Genomic DNA, 23,828 nt, shown 5'->3' with positions numbered 1-23,828 from the left:
GTGCAATAACAATCTGTTTTGCACATGTCATTTGCCTGGGATCAACTCCAGCTTTTTAATCAACTGGCCAGACACTAGAAACATGAAGACTTGGAAGAGAGGAGATAGTTGCAACTTTCTGGCATTTCGGTCCTAACTTTGCCTTTGTTTTCCATTCACAGTGCTTTCCAGGTGGATATAATAATTGACATAAGACCTTCTCGAGAGGATCCTGAGGTGGTCAAAAATCTCATCTTGATCTTGAAGTGCAAAAAGTCTGTCAACTGGGTGATCAAATCTTTTGATGTTAAGGGAAACCTGAAAGTGATTGTAAGTTGGTTGCACATTTGTCTTGATGAATGGCAGTAATTTAAAATGTGCCTATGCATGTTATTTTTGTAAAGGTTCTGACTCGTTGGACTCTCTAAGTTCTCTCAGTTATTTTTTACTTTACAAAATAGGCTGCTTCTTGGCTTCTTCTGATAAGGGTGATCAGTGGTGGTGATTAAAATGGGCCTCTCAGGGCAAGACAGATCTGGGTTTGAGTCCTGGGTGTTCCATTTATAAACTGACCTTGGACAAGTCCCTTAGCTTTTCTGAACTTCACTTGCCTCATTTGTGAAATTCCTGAAAGGTACTAGAACGCTTCTCATTCATAGTGTGTCAGTATTATGATCCCGAGTATCAGCTTTTACTTTGGGATTAAGTACTTAGGTAAGATATGGGAAATTAGGCTGACCCCAAGTCACATTATAGATGTTTTGGGGTTAATTGTGTGGTTTTGGCACAACATTTTGCTTGCTTCTAGCTCTTAGGGACCTGCAAGTATGCCTATTTCTTATGCATTTTATTTTATGAAGGTCATACATAAACCTAAGAGGCTTAGCTGGTTGGCATAAGGTGAAATAGCAGCTAGTTTCCTAAAAAGTTGAATGTTGAAGTCTGGTGAAATAAATCTCATCTCAGATATCATTAGGGGAATAACTATTTGGCAGAATATGGGACTGATTCATACTGAAAATTAAAGAAAAATCCTTCTCCCTATTTTTGACTTTTTTAGCACCTCTTTTGTAGGCTCCAATTTTTATGCATTGTCTTTTTAAAAAAGTAGACCCATTTCTCTTTCTGTACCTGTATTGTATCCTTTGGAGTAGGTTTTGTTTTCCATATTTTGGGAGAGAGCTGTCTTTGGTTTTGGTGTTAGTCACTTGTGGCACCTTCTGTGTCTTCAGCTGTGGGCAAAGCCAGCGGTTCCCTAGGCAACGCCATGTAACCGCACTCACTGGAGGCAGCGTGCAAAGCCAAGAGCACACACATCTTAATTTTTAAGTAATTGTTCTTGGTTCCTGTGGGTTTTAAACTTTTTTCTTAAAGCTTCAGAGTAATGACCCATCGTGTGTAACAGTGATAAATTAATTTGGCGTCCAGTGCAAAGCCCGGCTGTGATTTTCTGAAGTTGCAGATATTTTGATTGCTCTTCTCTGGCATGGCATGAGGGGTGTTGGTGACCTGGGGTGTCTGTTACTTTTGCTGCCTGGCACATGAGCCAAATGTTTTTAATTTCAGAATAACAAAAACAGGAAAGGGAATCATGCTTTGAAAGGCAAAAAACATACGGTACATTTTAATTCCCTGCTGGAGTTCTTGTGTAAATATTCTTTCAGGCCTGACCCTTCAATGGCTCTTTCTCTCCCTGAGTTTGTGTGCCTGGTCCCTGGCAGTTCTGGAGTTCACTTTGAATGTCCCCATCTCTCATATGAATCAGAAAGTCTAGAAATGAGATCGCCCATCCCAAGCAAGATCTGTTTATATTCCTCTCCTTGGCTGTACTCCTATTGCAGGCCAATTTTGGACAATGCATGACAACATTACTAAACAATTAGGTAATGTTTCATGATGTTCTTTTCTATTCTCCCAGTCAGTTTCATGCTTTGTGATTTCCTAACACCCCTAACTTCAGATGTGAATTCTGACTGCTGTAGGTGAAAGGTACCTGCTAATACAAAGGTTTAAATTCCTGCTTAGAAAGGGAGGCATGCTCATAGAGACCCTGTTTTTATTATTTCCTGTTGAGACAGCACGGTAGAGTGGAAAGATTCCTGGCTCAGGGCTGGACAGGACTGGATTGAAATCCCATCTCTAATTGTCATTACTCCCAGTAGATGTTGGGCAGCCTAAATGAGCATCGAGTCTGTTCACCTGTAAATTGGATATAATAGCACTCACCTTGACAGTTATGGTGTGGTTTAGCTGAGTTTATTCATTTGTGAAGGACCTACCTACAGGATATTTTCTCTAAAGACTGGGCATGCTGCATGCACATCGCAAGCTCTCAGCTACATGTGCTACTTAATCTGCAAATCTCAGGTTCTCCTTTTCTAACAAGGGAATAGCAGCTTCTCTCCCCTTATATCTTGGAGGAAAATTAGAGAATACATTTAAGGCTCCTAGCACAGTGTCTGGCATAAAGGGTATGTGGGGAGGTGTTCATCTTCCTTCAGTAAAAAATTTATTTAAGAGCGTGTCTATAGGAACAATCAGGGTACTTCTCTAAATAAGGGAAAACAAAGAAAAATGTTCACCAAAAGAATTGTAAGGAATTGTAATTGTGGGGTAAACTTGAAGAGCCCCATGGGTGTGGCTTATGCCTGTTTGTTGGAGGTCGGGGTATGGGCCAAATGCACTCTCCAAATGGCAAAATAGTCAAAAGAGATGCAAAGGGTTTTGCTGAGAGAGAATGGGAACCCTGAAAGTGTCCCACTTGCCAGGTCCAGATCTGGCTCTTTCCTCAAGTCCCTTATGGACAATGGTCCCCTATAGACAATACATAATCACTTCTAGAGCAGGAGAAACCCCCAGGATGTAAGAATGGATGGAGGAATCTTATTAGAATTTTTCTCTTATACTGTTTCATGTGGTCTCAGGACTTCCGGGTTGGTGATGACCAACTTATTCTTAGAAAAGATAATTTTTAAACCTCAGTGAGAATATGCACTGCATCCTCTGGCCCACTCCTCCCTACACCTTCTGTTCTGATGCTAATGTGACAGGGATGGGGCAGGAACTTTAGACTCTTCCTAGCTCATCATCTTTCATGAAGATGTGGCTGGGAAAGATGGTGGTGGTATTTGGAGACTCCCTTAAACACTCCTATTGGGGAGTAGCTCCACTAAGGTTGGAAAAAGCCTAGGGATTCCCAGAAATACAGGGTGAGGAATTTACCCAGTGCTGAGAATCATCTTGCCTGTCATTGTCCCAAGCCTTGCTGCCTCACAAATGTGTTGATAGACCCTTTTAAATTCCGAGCCATAATTGATATGAGGTATACTGACAGCTTTCAGATTTAATGTTGAAAGGTGTAAACAGATTACTCCGTATTGGTTCAAAAGGACAGGTGGCAGCTATGATGAGAGTATTCGGGAAATACAATATTTCCTCAGCTGTCCAGTGACATGAAAGACTAGGGCGGATGAGGCCAACCAGTATTGTTTAGGCCAAGGTTGTGATTCCCGCCAATCAAAACAACCTGCTACTTTGAAAGGCTGGAAGGAGCTGAGCCTAAGAAACCACTGTTGACTAAACGAGTAAAAAGTTCTAAGAACAAATCGGATCCTTCTTTACTTCATTTTAATTTTTTTTCTTTATTTATTTCTTTCCTTTTCCTTTTCTTTCCTCTTTCTCTTCCTCCAACTTCTCCTTTCTCTCTTTCTTTTTAACCTTGTTTTCCCATAAGGAGTTTTCTCTTAATTAGGGCAAGAGCTAAACCATTCTAAATCTATGAAACTGAGTTTAGGAATGGGGGCTGCAGAACTTGGTTAAAACTCCACCTGGTTCCTCTGTGAGCAGTGGTTGTGACTGGTCAGTTTGGCTGATTTCCCTTGGATAAGCACTTTGGTTAATAGAGAAATATACCGGGTGAGAGGCTTTAAGCTTTAATTGAAATCTATGTGTCTTCAGCCAAACTCCCACAACCAAAGAGGCCAAGAGAACTTAGAGCCTGTGAATCTTTTATGGTTCTACAGTGGGAAAGGATTAATATTTAGTCATGTTCAGGGCAAACAGAATGGGAAGCAAATGAGGAATTTAGGAAAAATGCTGCATATATGCAGGAGAAAATCATTGGGCATGGAAATTAAAGTGATTTTTATTCAGCATGAAAATGGCATAATCTGCAGGCTGGAAGGACTTTGCAGCCTGGTTGGAGCAGTTGTTCAAAATGTGCCTTCCCACTGGGGTCCCTCTCCAAGCACTCAGCTTCCTCCCTCTGACAAGGTCACTGCTGTAAGAGTCAGCAGGTGACATTGACATTTACCTTCTATGACCTGGTTACTCAGAGTACATTTATATCTGTTATTTTAGTTTTTTTACTGATTGCCCAGTGAAAGCAAATTTTATGACCTCCTTGTCTTACTGTATAAAATATTGTTTTTTAGAGGAGTGATGACCTTAATTAGTATTGTAGGATATAAAATGTAAACATAGTTAAGAGAATTGGCAAATGCATACAATTACAGAATTGCTAAATTAATCATAAACAATAGATGAAATATGAACATTGGTTGTTTCACCATGTGGAATTTAATTGTTTATAAAGTTAGGATCAAGTCCACACTGAATTGGCAGATTGTGCCATCTTTCGTTTAAAATTGGGGATATGAGAAGTAGAAGCACAGACATTTGTGGGCAACATAATGTGCAAGTATACTTTATACATACTTTTAAATAAAAATAAAAAGGGAAAGTTTGGCATATACTTTTGGGATTGTGTTTTAATAATGTAAACATTGGAGCTAGGCATGGTGGCATACATCTGTAATTCCAGTGTCTCTGGAGACTGAGTCAGAAGGATTGCAAGTTTGAGGCCAGCCTCAGTAACTCAGTGAGTCCCTGTCTCAAAATAAAAAAATAAAAATGGCTGATAATGTAGTTCAGTGGTAAAGTGAGCCTGGGTTCAATATCCAGCACCTCCCCCACCCAGCCTAATGTGATCATTGGGTTGGGGATGTCGCTCATGCCTAGCGTGCTCAAGTTTCTGGGTTTCATCCCCATTAATTATAATGATGATGATGATAATATAAACATTAAATTAGTTTTATGGTAACAGATTAGGTATATTTAGTATGTAGTTACTTAGCTGTTGGGTTATTTTTATTGATATAAACCATCTAAAATAATGTGATCACATAGTATGAATACATGTCTCTCTTTATCTGCTATTAAAGGTTATATCAAGGTTCTTAGCCCAAGGAAAATAGAGATCAAAAGAATAAATAATCCCTCAAATACAACCCAGAATCTATTTATTTAATTATTATTATTTAAAGCACTGTTTCATTTTAGACTCATGATTGAAAATTTGCTATTATCTTTAGGCTCCCAATAGTATTGGCTTTGGTAAAGAAGGTGAAAGATCTATGACAATGACCAAATCAATAAGAGATGACATTCCTTCCACCCAAGAGAACCTGTTGAAGTGGGCTTTGGACAATGGCTATAGTCCAGTAACATCATACACACTGGCTCCTGTGGCTAATAGATTTCATCTTAGGCTTGAAAACAATGGTAAGAATGATTTTTGTTGTTGTTGTTTTAAAAATATTATCCAATTGAAGCTTTCCAGTGAGGAACTCTCACTTCTGCTTGAATGGTGTTGTTTTTCTTTTGCACATTTAAACAGTTCCTTTGACTACTTTCTTCTATAAGACTTAAAATTATGTAGAATTGCAAAAAAATTATTTGGTGAAACTATAACACAGATTTTCTTAACCTAGAGTTTACTGCATGTCGGTGACTTTTGTTGGGAATAAATTAGAGCCTGTGTTCTTCTCTTGGGGAAATCTGAGGCTGAGAATTCAAAGGGGTTAGGGCTGCAGACAAGTCTGTGGCCTGTAGTCTTGGCTGTATCTTGTAAAAGAAAGGTAATGAGGACTCCTGCTTGGGCTTTCTTGTGCAGGAGTTGCCACCTCAATATGATGGAGTAGAAAGCAGAGGCTCCACAAGTTCTTGAGTTTCTAGAGGCTTATAGTTAGAATGACTCAAACCCCAACTCTTGTGATCCCCAGACCTCTTTCTCATTGTGTAGTACCACTACTGAGTGCAGTGCCACTAGAACAGAGGTTACAAATGTGGGATCAAGTCCCAGATCTGCTTTTTTTGCGGGGACAAGTTGCTTCACCTCTGAGTCTCAGATTCCTTTTCAGTAATGAGGGGAGATTATAGCATGGACCATACAGTTGTTATGGAGATATTATATTAATATACAAGTCAAAAACCCTCCAAAGCTATGACTGCCGTTGGACCTATTCAGCTGTAGCATGCTTTTCAAAAGGATTGTATTGAAGCAGAGTTGATGCCAACCAGTCATGGTCATATTCAACTTCCAGTGACATGGGTTTTACCTTAAGCACCCATGGGTTGGCTTTAGATCGTAATTGTAGAAAGACTGGGGAAACTTTTTATTTTTCTTTTAAATTATTGAAAATATGACAGAATGCTGAGCATTACTTGCATGGAAATACCTCTTCCTTTTAAAGAAATAACTATATCTAAGCAGCTCTTTCTTTACCCTTTGGGAATTATTAAAGTCAGGGTACCCAAATACCTTCTACAGTGTAGCAGTCAAAAAGGAGGCAGTAAAATAATTTTTAAATGCCAGTATTGGGAGTGGAGGTGTAACTCAGTGGTAGCACACTTGCCTAATGTGTTTGAGACCCTAGCGCCGACATAAATAAACAAATAAATATTAATATCGTGTCAAGAAATCTTTTGAGGAACTATTCAAAAGATTTCTAGATCCAGGGAAAGTATTTTAATGGCATTTGTGTAGAATATATTGCCCTACATAACTTACTCTAGTCAGACTTTTATAACTTGTAGGAACTTAGAAGTCATCTACCATAATGGTTCTCAATCTTAGGAAGCCTAAAACATATTAATAATTGTGCCCTGGAAAGGATATAGAGAAAAAAGAACAGTTTTACATTATTGGTGGGATTGTTAATTAGTATAACCACTAAGGAAATCATATGGAGGCTCCTCAAAAGACTAGACATGGAACTACCGTATGACCCAGCTATACCACTCCTTGGTATTTATCTATCCTAAAGAATTAAAGTCATCATACTACAGTGATTCATGCATACCCATGTTTATAGCATCACAATTCACAATAGCCAAACTATGGAACCAGCCTAGGTGTCCATCAACAGATGAATAGATATATACACAATGGAATTTTATTCAGCCACATAGAGAAATGAAATTATGTCATTGGCAGGAAAATGGATGGAACTAGAGACCATTATGTTTAACAATTATAAGTCAAACTCAGAAGGTCAAAACTTGTATGTTTTCTCTCATATGTAGAAGCTGGAGAGGAAAAAGGAAAAGAAAGGTGGAGGCTGGAATCTCATGAAAATTAAAGGGGAGTCAGTAGAGGAAAAGGACTAAGAGGTGGGAGAGGGAAAGTGCTGGGAAGTGATATTGGCCAAATTATATTGTTATATTATGTGCATGTATGAATATGTAACAATAAATTCCATCATTAAGTATAATTATAGTGCACCAATTATTTAAAAAAGTAGAAAAAAAATTATTTCCTACCCCAGAGTCTTGAGTTTTAATTGGCTTGGGGTACAACCTGGGCAGTGAGGATTTTTTTTTTTTTTTGAAATCTCTAAGAGAGATTTTAATATGCATCCAACATTGAGGACCATGAATATGACCCAACCCCTTAATTTTATTTTTTTTTTTTTTTTTTTTTTTTTTTTTTTTTATTTTTTTATTTTTTTTTTTATTGGTTGTTCACAACATTACAAAGCTCTTGACATATCATATTTTCATACATTAGATTGAAGTGGGTTATGAACTCCCAATTTTCCCCCAAATGCAGAATCACATCGGTTATACATCCACAGTTTTACATAATGCCCAATTAGTAATTGTTGTATTCTGCTACCTTTCCTATCCCGTACTATCCCCCCTCCCCTCCCCTCCCTTCTTCTCTCTCTACCCCATCTACTGTAATTCATTACTCTCCTTGTTTATTTTCCCATTCCCCTCACAACCTCTTATATGTAATTTTGTATAGCAATGAGGGTCTCCCTTCATTTCCATGCAATTTCCCTTTTCTCTCCCTTTCCCTCCCATCTCATGACTCTGTTAAATGTTAGTCTTTTCTTCCTGCTCTTCCTCCTTGCTCTGTTCATGGTTGCTCTCATTATATCAAAGAAGACATTTGGTATTTGTTTTTTAGGGATTGACTAGCTTCACTAAGCATAATCTGCTCTAGTGCCATCCATTTCCCTGCAAATTCTATGATTTTGTCATTTTTTATTGCTGCATAGTACTCCATTGTGTAAAGATGCCACATTTTTTTTATCCATTCATCTATTGAAGGGCATCTGGGTTGGTTCCACAGTCTAGCTAAACCCCTTAATTTTAAAAATTGAGAACTGAGACATAGAGAAGCAAGCCATTTGCATAAAACCACTCAGCTAATTAGATACCAAGACTAGAATTCAGGCTTATAGACTCCTAATCACTTTTATACATTGCTTGTTAAATGTGCATTTACACCTGCCAATTCTGTGCTAATTCCTCCAGTTCTGCTTCTAATGATGATGGTTTTGGCCTAGCATCACGCACCAATGATGTTTTGCCTTCTTCTGTCACCACAGAGGAGATGAGAGACGAGGAAGTCCATACCATTCCTCCTGAGCTACGGATTCTCCTGGACCCTGGCTCCTTGCCTGCCCCAGATAAACCACCCTTCCGGGGTGGGGGAGGCCGAAATGGAGGTCTCCCCTTTCCTTTCCCTGATATCTCCAGGAGAGGCCGGAAGGAAGGGGGAGAAGATAGAATCCCCCATCCAAGGGACTCTGTCATCCCCAGCATACAACTGTTTCCTGGTCCCAGAGAACCAGAAGAGGTGCAGGGGAGCATGGGTGTTGCCCTGTCAGTCAGATGTGACAATGAAAAGATGACCGTGGCTGTAGAAAAAGATTCTTTCCAGGTTAGTACAGTCTCTTAGAGGAGAGGCCAACCTCCTTCCCCATTTTACCCTAGTCTGTGTTTATTATTTCCTTCTAGCTTTCTTGCTTTTGAATTCTGGACACTTGATGCTGTTTTCTCTGTTGGATGGACCCACTTTCTCTTGTCTTCGATTCTTACCTGGTTTCTATTGTTCTCAGTGAGGGGTGGGGTGGGGACAGTGGAGTTCCAGATCCTTATGTGTCAATATTTTGCTATTGAATTTCCAAGGCCAGCAATCACAGTCCTTGGGCTGTTGACAGGTGGTCAGCTGGGAAGAGGTAAGTGGGGAGACCAGGCAGCATGTGTGAACTGTGTGTGGCAGCACTACCTGTGAGCCCCCCCATTATGCCTTTGTTGGTTGTTGTTTCAGGCCAACGGCTACTCAGGGATGGAGCTCACCCTTCGGGATTCTTCCTGCAAGGCCAAGATGAATGATACCCACTTCATTTTGGAGTCTCCGCTGAATGGCTGTGGTACTTCGCACGGGCGGTCAGCCCCTGATGGTGTGGTTTACTATAACTCTGTGAGTGTTCTCCAGAACAAAGCTTTGTCCTTTGTGAAAGCACTTTTGGACATTACTTTAAAATTCATCTTAATGTTTCTATGGAAATTAGGGGGGACCTGAGTAAAGCCATATATTAGTTCTCAACAAAATGGGATGCACTTTGACCCTGATCTCTGTTTCATTTGCTTTGTTGGTGAGTCTTTGGGAGTTGGAAGACCCTGTTTCCTCATCTGGTATTGTGATGATCTCATCCACTCCTTCCTTCCATCTCCTGATGGAGGGTTCATTGGCAAGTGATTGTGACTTCTCTCTATGGCCAAGCTGCAGTTCCAAATGGCCTGGGACAAAACCCAAGGCTTTGGGCTATGTGTAAACAGCTCTAACCAGGTGTATGGTCTCTCTGGTCTCATTTGAGTCTTGTCCAGAGTGAGAGGTCTTCACTCTGTCTCATAAATAATGATCAGAGAGAGAATATAAAATCTGAAAAGGACCTTTAAGTAATTATTAAATCTTTCTTTACCTCTAAAAAAAACCCCCTAAATTGAAGAAAATTTCCTTTGAAAGTACCTGGAGAAGGATTCCACTGATAGCCCCCATTGATAATCCATTGCAATAGCTAAATTTCACTTCCCAGAAAAAAAATCTTTCTTGTGACTATCTAAATCTTTTCAGATTAAACCTGTTCTCTTGGAGATGGAGACTAGGCAGTGAATAGTAAAAGAATTTATAGATGAAATCCCCAAAAAACTTCAAAGTGCTGATTTTAGAGTTTGGATTGTACTTTTCATGTTAAAAATGAGGCTCAGAAGTCCCCTTGTCTACCTCTGATGCAGAGTGTGTCTGTGGGCTCCAACCACCTACTCCAGTGTTGACATGGGATGGGGTGACTGTGGCTGCTGGTTCTTGCCACTGCTTGTCAACAGATAAATTTGACCCAACCAGGAGGAGGCTAGAGATCACATGCTGTGGTCATTGTGGTTCATATGGGGAGTGGCTCTCCTGTGGGCCCAAGTTTATTGTTCCTTAGAGAACCTAGGATCTTGCATCTGGAAAGAATCCTCAGATGATCTCATTCAATTTCCTTATTTCACAGGTGAGGAAATTAAACTCCTGGGAGTTAAAAAAAAAAACTTGTTTAGGTTCAAGGGACTAGTTAATGGCAGAGTCAGAACTGAATTCTTTCATCCACTAATCTTCATATCTTCATAACAGGTTGACCTAGCTAATCCCCCTTTGTCACCCAAATAACTAATTTATTAACCTTTGACTTTCCTACTAATTATGACACTCATTTTCTTGGAATTATCCACTTTTTCCTTAGATACTGACTGGCATACATTACTGCTAGACTTGACTTGGGCATTTTAAAACTGGTTTCCAAGTTAACATCAATAAAAGTGTGTGATGATCTGCCTGTTAAGGCAAAAAGATGTCTTTTCCTTCAGGAAAGAAAGGCATATCATTATTTTTATTTTCTTTGTGATGATGTTCTGGGTAAGCAACATCCTGGACATTTATTTCAGTTGCCTCAATACTTTCTTTTGAGAACCTGGCAAAAAGAGAGTCAATTTTCCCTCATTCTCTTCTCTTCAGTGTATATTTTAACTGTTTGTTCCAGTTATAACTATTTATAGTAATGTTACTATATGTTTTTGTTTTGTATCAATTTCAGAATTTTTTTTGTGTGTGTGTGGAGCCATGGTCCTTGGGTAAATTTTTTTTAATCTTATTAAGAACTAACCTAGGAACAATAATTTCAACCAATGTTAAGGTAGATTGACTTGGACTAGAACATATTTTTTTCTGTACCCAGATACCATACAGAAAGATACTAGGGGAGAAATGAGCAAAAGAGTAGTATAAAGAAAAGAGGAGGAGACTGTCTCCAGTGTAAACATTAGGTTCTTTGTTTCTATCTCAATCTAGGCTTTCCACAAAGTTTGAAGGGTAATAATAACTAAAGCTCCTGACAATATTCAGCTTTTAGCATTTCTTAGAGATCAAATATAAAGACCTGTAAGGAGAAGCTTTCCTTACAATAAGACAGGCCTGTTGACAGCCCTTTTAACTCCGATTCAGTGTCTAGGGTCTTCCCACTATTTGAAATAATTGTTATTTATTCAATGTAGTTGTAAAATGAATCTGTATTTTTCACAAGTTAGTTAGTTCAGGTCTTAACTTGGACCTGCATTGGGCTTCTCCTTATTATTTATCAAAGGTGAAATCCTTAAAAGTTTGGAGATTTTTTTTTTTATATTAAAGTCAGGTTTTTAATTTGCATCTGAATTGCCACATGGTGTTCACAGAACCTGATGCACTGGTTTGGTGGTTTTTTTTAAAACAATGGCTGTGTTTTCTTTGCCTTTTAGGTTGTGATACAGGTTCCATCCTCTGGGGATAGTAGTGGTTGGTCAGATGGCTATGAAGATTTGGAATCAGGTGATAATGGATTTCCTGGTGATATGGATGAAGGAGATGCTTCTCTGTTGAGCCGACTTGAAATCTCAGTATGTGTTGGTTGTAGTATTTAATTTGTAGAGAATGTTGTCCATTTGGTTGATTTTCTTTGGGGACTGTTAGACAACAAGATTGTATGTCACAAAGCTCATATAACTAGGAGGGGCTTCATCCTTCATGTGATTTTGATTTATCCTTATCTCTGTTTTTTTTTTTTTGTTTTGTTTTGTTTTTGTTTTTCTAGTTTAATTGCAGCCTGAGGCAGCTGGGGAATCCCACTAGTTTTCAGGACCAGCCCAATGGAAACATCACTTTCAACATGGAGCTTTACAACACTGACCTGTTTCTGGTGCCCTCCCAGGGGGTCTTCTCTGTGGCAGAGAATGGGCACATTTTTGTTGAGGTGAGACGGAAATATTATCCTCAAGCTTTCAGCTTAGTGCTGAATTGCCATTCATGGGATATTAGCACCCTATATGGGCCTCTTCCTGTGCCTCCTCACAGCCTGTAGCTCTTGGCTGAGAAAACACTTCCAGCGTACTTTCTGAACAAAATGAGATATCTCAAAATCTCATATATTATGCGAAAGGAGAGAGAGCGACTTTTTAATATCTATTATTATTTTTATTTTAATGTACCAGGGGTTGAGCCCAGGGGCACTTGAGCCCTGAGCCACATCCCCAAGCCTTTCTATTTTTTTTTTTTAATTTTGAGTAGGGTCTTGCTAAGTTGCTTAGGGCCTTGCTAAATCGCTGGGACTGGCTTTGAACTTGCAGTTCTTCTTTCTCTACCTCATAAGTCCCTGGGATTACAGGCATGACCCACCATGCCTGGCTTTTTTTTTTTTTTTTCTTTATAATGCTTCTTTCAGTGCATTCTAGTTATTCACAATAGTGGGGTTCATATTGGCATAATCATATATGCATGGAAGAAGAGAAAATCTAATAGGTGAATGTTTTTTAAAAAATGGGCAGGGCATGAATTCTACTAATAAAACCTTATGTTTGCTTTGATCTTAATCTTAGTATATTTGGAGCCGTAGTTTAGTAGTTGCCACGTCAGAGTTAACCATGTAATATTTCAAACAACCTCACATATTATCTTTTAAATTACACTCACCTTTCATTTTAGTGCAGGGTATCAAACCCAGGGCCTCACGCATGACAGACAAGTGCTCTATCATTGAACCACAACTCCAGCCCCTTACATTCACTTTTAAGCAAAATGCTCAGTGCTATCATATCTCATGAAAATTGTTTTTTTGGAGGTGGGGATGTGGCCCAGTGTTAGAACACTTGCTTAGCATGTGTGACATCTTAGGTTCAGTACCTGCACCACCAACAACAAAAATAAAAAATACAGAAAGAAAAGAAGATAATTTTTTCTAAGTCTAGTCATTATCTAAGTATTTGTTTAAATTTATTAAAAATGTTTACTATATAAAACAGTGATGATCATGTATAGCACAAATCTGGACCATAGAATATTAGATAGTAATAATGAAAGTAATAATGAAAAAGTGACAGCTAACATTTATTGCTGATTTATGATGTGCCAAATACTGTTGTATTATAGTGATTAACTCTTCGGAGCAATCTTGTGAAAAGGGACTAATAATGGTTGCATCTCATGGATGAAAGAGTTGAGGAACAAACTTGTCCAAGTTCACACAACTAGTACCCAGTAGAATTCAGATTCAGAGTTCTCTGTCAGGCCATGTGGCTGCATGTCCTCTAGACACTGCTGTCATTTATCCTCAAAGTGCCATTTGAAAGAGAAGAAAATATGAAGTCTCATCAATGCAAACATCCGGGTTCACAGATTGGATTCTAAAGACAAATCGCATGGCACCAGACTGTCCTCTATTCCTGTACCCTGGCCACAACCTGGTCTTACAGGGAAGTTGGCATCTGACAAACTGGCTTTGGTGCTAAGCTGCAAGCTGGTGTTCTACTTCACTGTGAGTGAGAAGGGAGGAGTGAGAAGCTTAAGGGGTCGAAATAGGATACTTCCATATGTTAAAAGTGACTTCAGTGCACATATTTCTGTTTTGGAAAGACTAACAACTCTCACATCTGCACTGGCTCTGGGACGGAGCCCTCTGGCTCTGGATGTTGTTTTCCTTGATCATATGGATTCTGCCTCTCCTCTTTAACTCCCTGTTTGGAGAGTGCTTCTCTTTCTAGGGTACACTTCTTTCATGACTGAGGAAAATTCACTGCTTTCTACATGCTGTTCCTAATCATAGATTTTCCCTAATCCAAGATTGCCGTCATCCTCTGGCTGCACAATCCACATATGCAGTTGGTCAGTGACTCCCTGTTGTGCTGTGAATTTTAGGGGTGCTGCTCAACTGCAGTTTGTTCTTTTCCAAATGTGTGCCTGGCTTTGCTAATTTATGGCATTGTTGGTTTATGCTGATCAGTGGCTAATCTTCTTTGTGTATCTTGCCCTGGATATTTTGGGATTTTTCCTCTGCAATGCTGGCTTACTTGAAATATATTATTGGTAAGGTTTTTTTTTTCCCCTCAGTCTTGTTTTTCTATTCTTTTCAAATATCATCTATACATTTCAAACTTAAATTTGGTAAAAAGTGAACTATATCTTTTTGCTACCATTTTAAATATAAAACATATTGAAAATTTGGGGGATGGGGAAATTTTATAAACTATTTTTTCTTAGTTGATTTAAAATACCTAAAATAGGAGAGAGAATCTGTAAATGTTTAGGTAAATTAGGATAGCAACCAGGCATGCCGTGTCTTTGTTTCCAATTTGGATTCCACTGCTGGTAGGAAAATTTTTTACTTAGGTTAAGTAAGACTTAATAAATCATTGATTTGACCTAAAGAACAATTTCCCAGTTTTTTCTCCTAGCCATCCTTCTTATCCCTTCCTAGAATCCTCTGTTTTCTCTAACCACAGGTCCTAACTTTAACCTAAGACATTATCAGTTTTGCCACCTCTTCCTTAGTCGTCTCTGGATAATTGTTGGTAATATAATGGCAGTTTTTCATTTGGTTCTTTTGTCTTGGAGAATTAAAACAACAACAACTGTTTATAACACCCAAAATTTAAATCTAGAATTATACTGCTAAAGATGGATGGTATTTATTAACTCTCTGGGAGCTGTGTTGTTTGCATATAACTTTACTAATTCTCACAATAACTATATCTTGTATGTGTCCTTGTAGGTAAGGAAACTTTAAATCTTGGTATATTTGAGAACAGAAGAGCATGTGATTTTCTTGGACATGTCTCATTTCACAGCCTGTATTCTCATTTCTGGTCAATCTTAGAGTAAAAGACTTACTGATAATGTTTTTTCCCTTCCAAGAAAAAAAAATAATGGGATCCCCTAGATATTCTGCCATTACATACGTTCTTTGAGAGAAAGAAAAGATGTAATGTTCCTTTGCTACACATTTTTGCATTGTGAGTTCTGAGTTCATGTTAAAGGACACGTTACTAGTAGGATATATGTAATTTACCATCTTTCCAAAGTAGAATATCTTGTTCTATAGAATATCTTGTTGCAAAGATAAGGAAGTTGAAATATCACCAAGTGTCACCATAAGCTGCGGTATCATAATCATATTCATTAGCATCCTCCTGCTCCTCATCATCTATTTGTTGAGTGCCTCATGGTTAACCATGCAGGCATCTTTCACAATAGTGCTGTGGATTCAGAGCTCCCTGCAATGTCAGGGGTTTCCCCTGGGTATCTCAGAATGGAAAGTTTGTTTATATCTTCATGTCTTTTGAAAGGATTCTGGGGCTACTGGCCTGGGGGTGAGGACTAACTTTATTTAAAAGTGTTTAAGTTTATTTTGATCCTAAATTTAGTTAAGGAATGAGGCATGGAAGGGGGAGGGCAGTCCACGCCATGATCCATGTGTCACCAAATGGAGAATTCAGTCTGTTCTAGGGATTTTAGCTGAGTTCAGGATAGTTGATGTTTGAATTCTGTTTACACTTTGCTAAACACTACTTCCTGTTTCTAAAGAAAAGAACCTTAACAAGATTTGGACATGGCCCATACAAATGTTTTGTAAGAAGGAAGTGTAAATGAATTGGAAATGTTTCCAGATTAGATTTCCCTTAAAATACCCCTGGGCTTAAAGAGTGAAGGGAGAGTACTTGGCAAGGCTGGTTTGGTCCTGTGAGCAGCTGGGACACTTTGCCAGGTCCATGATGGCCACCAGATTGCACTGTCCCTGACATCCAGCATCAGAGCTCAGCTCTGTCTGCTCACAGACTAAGCAGGAGCTCAGATGAATCTGTAATAATGTTTTAGGTTTGATCTGACTTGTGGTTTAGTTTTTTTTTTTCTTTTTTCCTTTTTGGTGATATGCTGGGGATTGAACCCAGGGCCTTGTGCATTTGAGGCAAACACTCTACCAACTGAGCTATATCCCCAGCCCCATGATTTATGGTTTAGAAACTCAGTCTTCCCTGCAAAGTTAGGGATTCTGCCTCTGTGTTCTACCTTTTGAGCAAGTTTTTAAAAAGAGCTTGTTCTGTAAGCAAAACACTATTATTATGGCTTTGCTGTAGGTGTTTTACTTATTTTGGACAATTCACTTCAGCGCACGGTGTGCTTTTATTTTTATCACTCAGAGGACTTAAGGGGGCGTTGAAGAGACTTATTCATCTTGCATTTGAAACTTCCAGGCTGGCATTTGAACTAAATCACTGTCATCATCCATATCAAATTTAAATGGAAAATACTTTTCTTCAATGAGCATATGTTACTTTTGTAGTTAGAAGTCTATACATATGTTATGAAAATAAAGTAATGTCTCATCTGAAGGGCTAGGTCAGCATGCTATTCTTGTTCCCTCAAGTAAAAGCAAGATGCTAACTTGTTTCTGAATTGATTTTTCTGATCTTTTGTAGGTATCGGTCACTAAGGCTGACCACGAACTGGGATTTGCCATCCAAACATGCTTTATCTCTCCATATTCGAACCCTGACAGAATGTCTGATTATACCATCATTGAGAACATCTGTCCTAAAGATGAGTCTGTGAAATTCTACAGCCCCAAGAGAGTGCACTTTCCTATCCCACAAGCTGAGATGGATAAGAAGCGATTCAGTTTTGTCTTTAAGCCCATGTTCAATACCTCACTGCTCTTCCTGCAGTGTGAACTGACGTTATGTACCAAGAAAGAGAAGGATCCCCAGAAGTTGCCTAAGGTTAGTAGGCTTTCATCCATCTAGACCGCTACTTTGACATTTTTAGGTGATGCAGTGACCTACTGGGCAAGTTTAATCCCCAGTTATCGCAGGTTGAGGCTTTTGGTTTTGGAATTGCCCAACTGAAGTAATAAAGTCAGGGTGAGCGGGGAGCTGTGAGTTTTATGGAGTCTTAGAGAATAAATCCTGACGGTATGATTTTTTTCTTTCTTTCCTTCCATGTGTGCTACTTAGTATTACCTTACGAGTGATAAATCAGGACTATTTTCCACTGAGGGAGAGAGAGATCTGGCTTTATCTCTGCTGGTCAGATTGTGTGCAGTGTGCAGTGCCAGAAGTACAGGGAGCCGAAAGGACAAGTTCAGCATGAGGATTAATTTTTCCAAGTCCCGTTGAGACTTGGATTGCAATTGCTTTTTTGACCTTCTCTGTGTGAGTTAGAAGGTTGACTGGTTTCAGGAAGATTTCTAAGGGAAACTAACAACTATTTTACTCTTTCTCAGTTTCACATCAGTTCATCATGTTTGCCTCATATCGCTCCCTGTATTGAACCACTACATTCTGTTGCCATAACAGAAATCAGAGCCCTTTGGCCTCACTGGAATGGCTCATGCAGCGCTCTACTAGGTTTATGATGATGCCTCGTTAGGTCAGCCTTGTGCGTGAAAGGTGTCTTCTCTTGTACTTTCGTTTCTGCATCCTGCTGTGATGATGTATAATTTCCAATGTGTATTTATTCCATAGATACCACACAGTGTAAATTAGCTTCTCATCCTTTGTACTCACATATCAATTGATATCTCCATGGTTAAGAATCAAGCTGTATCATTAGTAATGCATATATGGAATTCTCTCACTTAATATATAGGCCATAGGAAATAGGTTTAGAAGAGATAAAATTATCATTATCAAATAGATTGCCATTGATCTGAATCCCTTGCACTATTATATTTCTCTGGGAATTCGTTTCTTTAAAAATTTATGAAAATTCTATATATGATGTCTATATATGAAATGTCTATATGTGAAAACAGAAAATCTGATGATAATCATTAGGGACACATATAAGGTGACTTAATATCAATTTCTTTGCTTTTGGAAGCATGGATACTTTAGGTTGGTGGGTATTTACTTTCCAGTGGCCATCAAGATTGGGGCTTAGTGGATGGTGTAGAGAGCCATGGGGAGCTCGGTGCTTAGCTGTGGGACACAGTCACTTCCTGGAGGCAGAAGGATAACTTTTAGGAGTTGGGTATTTAGGAGAGGAGGATGGCAGTTTTTAGGGATCTTTGTTGGTGACTTTGGCTGTTACTTCTTTCTTTGTGGTGTGTCAATCTATGAAAATTAATTCTAATATTTCCTTCCAGAACTCTCCATGGAGAGTTCTGAGTCCCACATTCTGATCACATGATGGGATATGATCCTGAATTTCAAGTCACTGTTTACTTTCAAGGTAGGGAATAGTGGAAAGGGCATGGGAAGAGAGAAGAAAGGCCTGCTGCACTCAGGGGACTTTAAGCAAGTCTCTCAGCCCCTCAGATCCTTTATGTCCTCATCTGTAAGCTAGGATAATAGTACCTGGCTTCCCTCTGGTTAGAAGAACAGGTGAGACAGTAGCTGTGATGCAGCAGAGGTTTAAGATGAGCTGTTACCACTATCTTCCCATTTGAGTCCTTAAAATAGCTACAAGTGGCTGATCTCATGGTCCACACACCTGGGTGCCTCTCCTTAGAACCTGCATTTTAGAATATTAAAAGCAGTTGATCCTGGGCTTGGAGGCTTAGCTCAGTGGTAAAGCATGTACAAGGTCCTGGATTCAATGCCCTGTAATCCCCTCTTTTCAAAAAGCAGATGACCCTGGAAAGTTTGATTTTGCAGTGCCTATATCAGGATTTTGAAAAAAATCAAACAAACTTAATAATACTATTATCTTTTTAGATAACAAATGTAAAATCTGTCAACCACATGATGCAATATATGAAGTTTCCCACAATCACAAATCACAATCATTTATCACAAATGTTATCACAAGCCATCTCTATGAAGCCAACTGGGTGAAGGGCCAGCATTCATCATACAGTTCCCCTATTTTTCAAACTAACTCTAAAACTTTGGGTTGTTTTTCAGGAAGAAGGGGTGGGGATGATAATATTTATAAGCCATCTAGTGATGTTTGCATCTTCCAGGGCAGCTGAAAATATAGTGGGCCTGCCTTAATATCTCCCTGATTATTTAGGGTTCTTGAAAAACACACAAATCTCCTGTTTTTCCATGGTAAACAGCTGTGAGCTGTCTGATAAGGGGCTACAGAACAACAGTGCAGGCTGGGCTGGCAAAGGCACTTTCAAGTGACCTCTGACTGCTTTGCTCTTCCTGCCTGTAGTGTATACCTCCTGATGAAGCCTGCACCTCCCTGGATGCCTCCATGATTTGGGCCATGATGCAGAATAAGAAGACATTCACCAAGCCCCTGGCAGTGGTCCACCAAGCAGAACCTAAAGGTACGTATTAGGGGCTCAGTCAGAGAATAGGGGCCCAAAGGATACTCCTAAAACTATTCAATACTATGAAGTTCAGTTTTATTCAAGAGATAAGTTAAGGACCTATTAGTAACTTTAGAAAGGGATTCTTTTCCAAAGAGTCTTTTCCTCAGCTAGTTCTCCTACTGCCATTGTGATTAAGTTGTAATACATTTACAAAGTATGTCTTCTTTCAAAAATTAGATCACTCTTCTTCTTGTTAGATCTCATTAGATCACTCTTGCTTCCTTGTGGTATGGAACAAAGGCTTAAAGTTACCTCTGGTATTCTGGGACTAGCACCCAGTCTATAGCCCATCTCTCCATGATCCATGGCTAGTGGTGGTGCTGGCTACAAGCTAATGTGATACTTTGGCAAAATTGCAGATGCCTTTGAGAGAGCATTGCATCTGCTAACCTTGTTTATATTGAGGGTCACAGTAGAAAGATGATGGAGAACCACCACCCCAAATGCATTTTATAATTCAGTTTTTATAACTTTATACAATCAAATTTGTTGCCCAAATCTAAGAGTCCCCCTTCTTACACATCAGGAACCTTCAGCAAGCCGCATCTTCTAGAGAAAAAGATATGCTTTGAGGGGGTGGCACCAGTAAATGGGAGGACAGGCAGGGCAGAGCCAGACTTGATGTAAATCAGGCCAGCTGGACCAGCAGAGAAGCAGAGCTGGGCCCTAAGAGGATGTCAGGAATGGAGATGAGGCCCTGTGGATTGTGAAGGGAGCATCTGACAGGGACTACATTGCAGCTCCAGGGGGCACAAACAAGTGTGAGCACATGAGGCAGCTATCAACATCTGAGGGGTGGAACTAAATGTCACATGGGATATCTGGTCAATTATAGTTGTCTCTGTCTAGAAACAACTTGTCACTCTCCAGAAGCATTGCTGTGTCAGGGTGTCAAACTGAGAGGAGGCTGGAGAATGAAAGTGGATTCCAAACCTCCAGGGTGAGATATTTCAGGGCTGGAGCCGCAGGTTACCTCCCACCCCATTGACGGACAGAGAGAAGCCAGATACCAAGGGCCTTGTCGGAAGTCAGTGAGCAGGCTGGCTCCAGCTGCTGGGCATTAGCAGGGAGACCTGATGGCTGGGTTTGGGGCCACTGGAAGAGGGCACTTCTGATCTGAGCACTGCTGGCCTGATATTTGGCAGAAGTAGGCAGCTGGGGTGGCTCTGGAGCAGGCGGGACCTACCAGAACAGAGGCATGTGGGTGCTGGCCGGTTTCTTATTTGGCTGAATGACCCTTCTGTGGATAGCTGTGCCATTCCAATTGTCATATCTGTCTGTGGCAGCTTCCCTCTTCCTAGGGCCCATGCGCATGTCAGAAAGGAAGGCAAGTATAGGAGGAGAGTATTGGCGCAGGGCCAGGAACCTGGGCCACCACTCTTGACTTTCCCCCACCAACTGGTTGGGAGACTCCAGAGAACTCTCCTCACCTCTTCGAGTTTCATTTTCTCCATCTGGAGAGGAGGAGTTTGGATCAGGTGGCTTCCAGACTTCCAGCTGCAACACTCAAATATGCTGCTGGATGGAGCAAAATAATTTTTAATTCATTTCCCAGCCATCCTGAAGTCAGTTTGAAATGTACCTGTTAGATGTGGAGTGGGTCCTCCACATTGTTTTTGTTGTTGGTTTTTTAATTTTTAATTTTTAATTTTTTATTTTATTGGTTGGTTTTCAACCATTTGAAAGTTACAACAGACATCTTTCTTTAAATGGGATGCTCAAATCTGAGTTCCTTTTTATTGGGTTCAGGGGAAAGAAATAAGAATAAATTAGTTATGTTGCAAAGAAACAATTAGTCCACAGTTGGCTCTGTTTTGTCCTGTGAAAGTGGTTTAACAATAGCAGCAGCTCCTCGAACTCCATCTGTTGCTCCCACCTATTTTGAGAGAGGTAATTCTGTGGGTAATTGAAGGCAGCAGCTTGCTTTTTCCCATGCCAGACAATAATTACACATTAATATTGCAGCAGTATAACTTCCAGCAATTCATTCATTTTTTTAAAAAGTCTGGTGGTATTTTTCTAAGTAATTTTTCTTGTAAATTAGGTAATTACTTTTCTTTAAACTTAGTGTAATTATACTGAGAGTTCAGTGTATTTTGTTACATAAAAGTTCAAGAGGAAAGTTTTACCAAATATCAAAGCAATTTCATGAGATTTGCTAATTGAGACTAGATTTTAGTAGAGAAGCATGTTATTGCTTAGATTTGTTAAATTCATGAGGTTAAACAGTAGGCCAGCTTCCCAGAGGCTATATGCAAATTCGCTGACTGCACTGAATGGGTGGGATTTCTGACAGTTTTCAACTCTTAGAATGACTCCTCCCCCTTTTATGTATATTTTCTTTGTCTCTAAACTCTTCACCTATTGCAGACCTCTGGAGTCAGCATATTTTCTTCTGTCTCACAGTGAATTAGAATAGTCCTTTGAAAAGGGTTTGTGATCATTGGCCCAATACCATAGGTTCATTGAAATAATAATAATAACATCATGAATGTTCTTCCTGGGAGCAGGCAAATCATTTGCTGGGATTAACTTTTTGGATAAAAATTTCCCAACCAAGGGATGTTCCACTGTCCTTTTATTACATAGGTGCCCTGTGAAGGAAGCTCCAGCTCTCCCTGGCATTTGATGTATCTTATTTTTTGAGTGTTGGGTTTTCAGGGTCAGCAGATAGAGGCAGAGCACCAGGCAGAGAGAGTGGTGATTACCATTGTCAATAGCATGAGTATCCCTCAAGCCCATGTTTTTTCCTCTTGTACACAGGAGAGCAGGCTGTCAAGACTTCCCAAGTAATTCTGAGTTCACCCTCCAGTCACTGTTTTTAGTGGAGTCTAACTGAGCACATATCTGCCACCTTTGATTTTTAAGTCCTTATGGGAACCATCACTTGGTTATCATTCTTTTTTCTTTTTTTTTTTTAAAGAGAGAGAGAGAGAATTTTTAATATTTATTTTTTTAGTTTTCGGCGGACACAGCATCTTTGTATGTAGTGCTGAGAATCGAACCCGGGCCGCACGCATGCCAGGCAAGCGTGCTACCACTTGAGCCACGTCCCCAGCCCAATGGTTATCATTCTTTATCTACTTAAACTTTTAACAATGGATTGTGGTCCTAGTGGTGGTGAGGATCCAACATTTATTGAGCATTTACTTTTTATAATGTTGTGGGTTATATTTAATCCTCATTGCACCTGCATTTAAAGAGAGATTAAATAACTTACCAACAGTCATGCAATCTATAAAAGCAGATCTGGAATTAAATCCAGGCTTTTTGATCCTATAACCTGTGCTCTCAAACTGCCTTCTCTCAGGTGAAACATGGTGCTAGTTATTAATAAAAATTACCAACAACACAGGTAGCTCTCTCTTCATACTCCTTTTCTCTTCTGCCTTCCCCCTCTTCATTCCATATCACATAGGTATTTGCAGTACCACCTAAATACCGTAAAGAATATGAACTGGAAGAAAGATGATGAATTTTAGGGGGGAGGAAAAAAAAGTCTGTTCCTCTAAAGGGCTAAGGAAATGTGGAGTCTGCTTAATAGTGTAGTAAAGTTCAGGAAAAGTTCTGTGACTTTGGATTATAAACAAACAAAAAACTCCAGAAAACTTGAATAGTTTATGCATATTATGATTTATGGCAAAACAATTAAAATAGTTGAGGTAAGGCCATCCTACCATATTTTTCAGAAACATGTTGAAGTATAGGCATGTTTGCTTTGGATGCTGTGACTACTCTTTAGAGCACTAGAGAATAGTTGGTCTCACACATGGTTACACCATGCCAGTGATGATTTAAAAAAAAAAAAAAAAACTGTGACAGAGTACACACCGAGAGAAATGGTCATATGGACAGAAAAGAGCAATAAATATCATTCCCAAATTTGTCATGATTTATATGCAGTACTTAATTCTCAGCATGTTAAATGTTTGAAGTACTGAATTTCCTTCATATTTCACTACACAGCTTCAGAAAATAAAAGCACCTGCATATCATAGATAGTCAGTAAATGTTAATTTCCTCTCTCTTCTCTTAGCCAAAGTTGGGTGGGTTTTTTTTTTTTCTTGGCAGGTGGTGTGGTGTGTGTTGTGGAAGGAAAAGTTGTGAATG

The 23,828-nt window shown here is 39.4% G+C and overlaps 1 protein-coding gene, 1 long non-coding RNA gene and 1 other non-coding gene across 6 annotated transcripts in view; 1 reads left to right on the top strand and 2 right to left on the bottom strand.

The window, feature by feature from the left end:
• Positions 1 to 23,828, bottom strand: part of LOC144368130 (uncharacterized) — an 87,626-nt gene that overhangs the window by 11,694 nt on the left and 52,104 nt on the right. The window lies entirely within an intron of this gene.
• The window catches only part of Tgfbr3 (transforming growth factor beta receptor 3), a 186,971-nt gene that overhangs the window by 140,808 nt on the left and 22,335 nt on the right, over positions 1 to 23,828 (top strand). For all 4 annotated transcript variants that reach the window (XM_013359733.4, XM_013359732.4, XM_021728020.3 and 1 more), the window contains 8 exons: positions 162 to 309; positions 5,352 to 5,541; positions 8,658 to 8,992; positions 9,383 to 9,535; positions 11,887 to 12,024; positions 12,219 to 12,377; positions 16,873 to 17,172; positions 19,556 to 19,673. In XM_013359733.4, coding sequence (XP_013215187.1) covers positions 162 to 309; positions 5,352 to 5,541; positions 8,658 to 8,992; positions 9,383 to 9,535; positions 11,887 to 12,024; positions 12,219 to 12,377; positions 16,873 to 17,172; positions 19,556 to 19,673 — 1,541 coding nt within the window. The remainder of the gene's footprint in view (positions 1 to 161; positions 310 to 5,351; positions 5,542 to 8,657; positions 8,993 to 9,382; positions 9,536 to 11,886; positions 12,025 to 12,218; positions 12,378 to 16,872; positions 17,173 to 19,555; positions 19,674 to 23,828) is intronic.
• Trnal-caa (transfer RNA leucine (anticodon CAA)) lies at positions 16,318 to 16,392 on the bottom strand. The gene has a single exon. It is a non-coding gene; the product is annotated as a tRNA-Leu (tRNA).

Source organism: Ictidomys tridecemlineatus, chromosome 11, assembly GCF_052094955.1.
Source record: "Ictidomys tridecemlineatus isolate mIctTri1 chromosome 11, mIctTri1.hap1, whole genome shotgun sequence".
Classification (NCBI taxonomy): domain Eukaryota; kingdom Metazoa; phylum Chordata; class Mammalia; order Rodentia; family Sciuridae; genus Ictidomys; species Ictidomys tridecemlineatus.
This window is presented reverse-complemented; position numbering and strand designations above follow the sequence as displayed.